At 42.2% G+C, this 3,150-nt stretch overlaps 1 protein-coding gene across 1 annotated transcript in view; it reads left to right on the top strand.

Annotated features, from left to right (window-relative positions):
* Positions 1-591: 591 nt before the first annotated feature.
* Positions 592-3,150, top strand: part of arfgap2 (ADP-ribosylation factor GTPase activating protein 2) — a gene marked incomplete at its 5' end in the record, with an annotated part of 13,525 nt that continues 10,966 nt past the window's right edge. The window contains 5 exon segments of the mRNA XM_014029722.1: positions 592-710; positions 801-873; positions 957-1,088; positions 1,344-1,430; positions 2,488-2,593. Coding sequence (XP_013885176.1) covers positions 592-710; positions 801-873; positions 957-1,088; positions 1,344-1,430; positions 2,488-2,593 — 517 coding nt within the window.

Below are 3,150 nucleotides of genomic sequence, written 5' to 3'. Positions count from 1 at the left end.
GTAAGCGTGGTGAAGCCAAATAAATGCAATATCGGTCTGCCATACTGTGAGCCTGTTGAACTGACCCTCTGCTGCGCTGCGCTCTTATCGAGATGGATTTATAACTGAACGAAAGTCTACATCTTTTTATCATCTCTGTGGGTAACAACACATAAAAAACAAGTTTTTTCTCTGACAACTTGGGTGTGAAAAACTAAGGTTGTTAAAGCTTTGCTCTGTGCGACGTGCAGCGGGAGGGAGGGAGGAAATGATCCTGCGACACAATGGCAAGACGTAACTTTTCTACAGCGGGAGGGGAAAATTTTGAGGATTTATTCTTTCTATACGTGTTTTAAAACTATTTTTAAAGCTATATTTCTTCATTTATTTTCAGAATATTTTGAATAAATGGCCCTATTAAAAAAATAAATAAATTGTTTACCTGCCTGAATATGGGCTTTACCTGCCCCGGGCAGTAGGATTTGTCGAACCCTCATGAACATAATGAAGCTGACTCTGGCAGATAACGGCAGCAGCTTTAAGCTGTCAGATTTAGTTTGAACCTGAAGCCGTTCATCAGGATGTCTCAGCACACTCGTCATGTTTCATCAGGTCTGCTTCGACTGTGCTGCGAAGAACCCCAGCTGGGCGAGCATCTCGTACGGCGTGTTCCTCTGCATCGACTGCTCTGGCATCCACCGCTCTCTGGGAGTGCACCTCAGCTTCATCCGGTACCTCCTGATGATCCGAGGCGTCAGCTGGGAAGTACCAAACCCTGTGTTTGTTCAGTAGTGTGAATGCTTTGTGTTTCTTCCCTGCAGCTCCACTGAGTTAGACTCCAACTGGAACTGGTTTCAGCTGAGATGCATGCAGGTCGGAGGCAACGCCAACGCGGTGAGTTTGAACCTGGTGGTTGGCTGTGATCCGTTGGGTTTGTGGTTGGATGACCTGTTTCTGACGCGTGTCTCTGTCTGAAGACGGCCTTCTTCCGTCAGCACGGCTGCTCCACGAAAGACACCAACGCCAAGTACAACAGCCGTGCAGCCCAGATGTACAGGGAGAAGATCCGGCAGCTGGCCAACGCAGCTTTGTCTAAATATGGAACAGACGTGAGTTTGGAGAGAGYGGAGATGGTTTTATAAGGATTTATAAATAAATGCAGCACAAGAGTAAAGCAGAAATTCTAAAAACCTGATCAGCTGTGTTACATCGTGTTAAATCTACGGCAGAGCTATGGTTCACTATGTTTTCAGGTGATAAGTTTCTGTCTGCAGGTCCAGAGTGCAGGGTGGACATGATGTATCATTAACACTCAGGTGATGAGAAATGAAATAATTTCATCTAAAACTCCTGTTTTCCTGYAGCTGCACATCGACTCGTCTGCAGGAGGAACTCCTGCTGCTCCTGAGARGAAGGAGGAGGAGGAGGACTTTTTCACAGAACAGACACAGGTTTGTTTTCACATCAGACTGCTTATTAAATGACAGGAAACTATTGTGAGTACACAACTGTGTGATGTTGTCAGTCAGGTGTTTTATTCATTAATATTAAATCAGCGTCACAGCTTTTTGTTTCTTTAGATGTTTTTGTAGAGATATTTTGGCAGTGGTGGGCACCAGTCCCCTAAAGCTCGAATACCATAACCGTGGACCTAAATTTCTCCTTTATGCTTTAGGGGGTTTTACTAGTTTCTTCAAATGATGTGCAGATTTTCGCTTTCTAAATTTAGAATTGAGTAGCGCTAATTGCAAATAATGTTTCACATTCAAACGTCARTTTTGTCTAAAGTACAAATAGAGCCGTTTAAACTACTACGTTTAGTAGCCACATAATTCAGTAAAACTGAAGCAGCATTGTGTTCACAGAGCTTTGTACTCTGACTTCTGACTCTTCTAGGTGACAGTTTTTATTTAGTAGAGTTCCCACAATTCTTTGCGTGGCAGGAAGCAGTTACAATTTTTTCAATGGGTGACAATCCACCTGCAGTTCTGATCTGCAGAACCACACTCAGCTGTGCAGTTTGTACCTCCTCTCTGAGGGACACCGCAACAATAAATATTAAATAAATAAATAAATAAATAAATATACAATAAGACATATACATAAGAAAATTACCAAGAAGCAGCAGAACTCGCAATCCACAAATATTTGTGTTTTACAACCATGATTTAAAAGTCTGTTTCAACAAATCACCTCCCCATTCTGCGCCAACATGTTCCAATCTGTCAAAGAAAATGATCTTACCAGTAGAGGTAGTAAAGCACTGACTTGTTACTTACCTGAATGTTTTCTGGTAAACACAGATAAAGTTGTGCTTTAAAATTAGCTTTTGCTAAGACCTAAATAAGTTGACTAGCGCTTTAGAAATTGCACAACTAAAATTTGAATTAGCGCTGCCCACCACTGTTTTTTGGTGTTTGTAAAAGAGGTAAYCGGTGCTCTTCTTGAAGCTGAACCTGAAGGTTTTGTGTGTCGACCTGATCTGTGAGCGTATTTTCCTGTCTTCAGGGCAGTAACGAGTGGAACATGGCTCCAGCCTCGGGGACTCAGCAGAATGGAGCTGCTGTRACCTCACAGCTGATGGACACGACGCCTAAAACCCAGGATGACAACCGTGAGTAAAGTTGAKCCGTGAGTTCAGGTGCACTAACCTGTGACCTGTGCAGGTCACAGAGTTCTGCAGCCTGTTGGTGCTCAGGTTAAACGTGTCTAATTAACACGTCAAACAAATATCCAGATGCTTCCAGCCACAGAAGAGGGAGAGTTGTTCAGAAACCAGATGCATTTCTCTGAAACCAGTCACACGGACTGGTTTCTGCTGAGAACGCGCAGCAGGTGTTGGACTTCTCTTCATGCTGTAGCAGTCGGTTGGTTTAGGGCTGTTTACACTTGAGATCTACCTGAAGTGATGACGTGTGGTCTGTGACCACCTGGTTGTCAGATTAAACAACAGATTTATTAGAGTTAAGATTAATGATCTGCTGTCTTACATCATATATCGGTTTTACAGCATATATATCTGTCTTACATCATGTATCTCTTACAGTATAAATATCTGTCTTACAGTATATATATCTGTCTTACAGCATATATCTCTTACAGTATAAATATCTGTCTTACAGTATATATATCTGTCTTACAGTATAAATATCTGTCTTACAGTATAAATAT

This window comes from Austrofundulus limnaeus, unplaced genomic scaffold (genome assembly GCF_001266775.1).
Source record: "Austrofundulus limnaeus strain Quisiro unplaced genomic scaffold, Austrofundulus_limnaeus-1.0 Scaffold945, whole genome shotgun sequence".
Classification (NCBI taxonomy): domain Eukaryota; kingdom Metazoa; phylum Chordata; class Actinopteri; order Cyprinodontiformes; family Rivulidae; genus Austrofundulus; species Austrofundulus limnaeus.
Note: the sequence above shows the minus strand (reverse complement) of the source record. Positions and strands in the feature narration are given on the sequence as shown.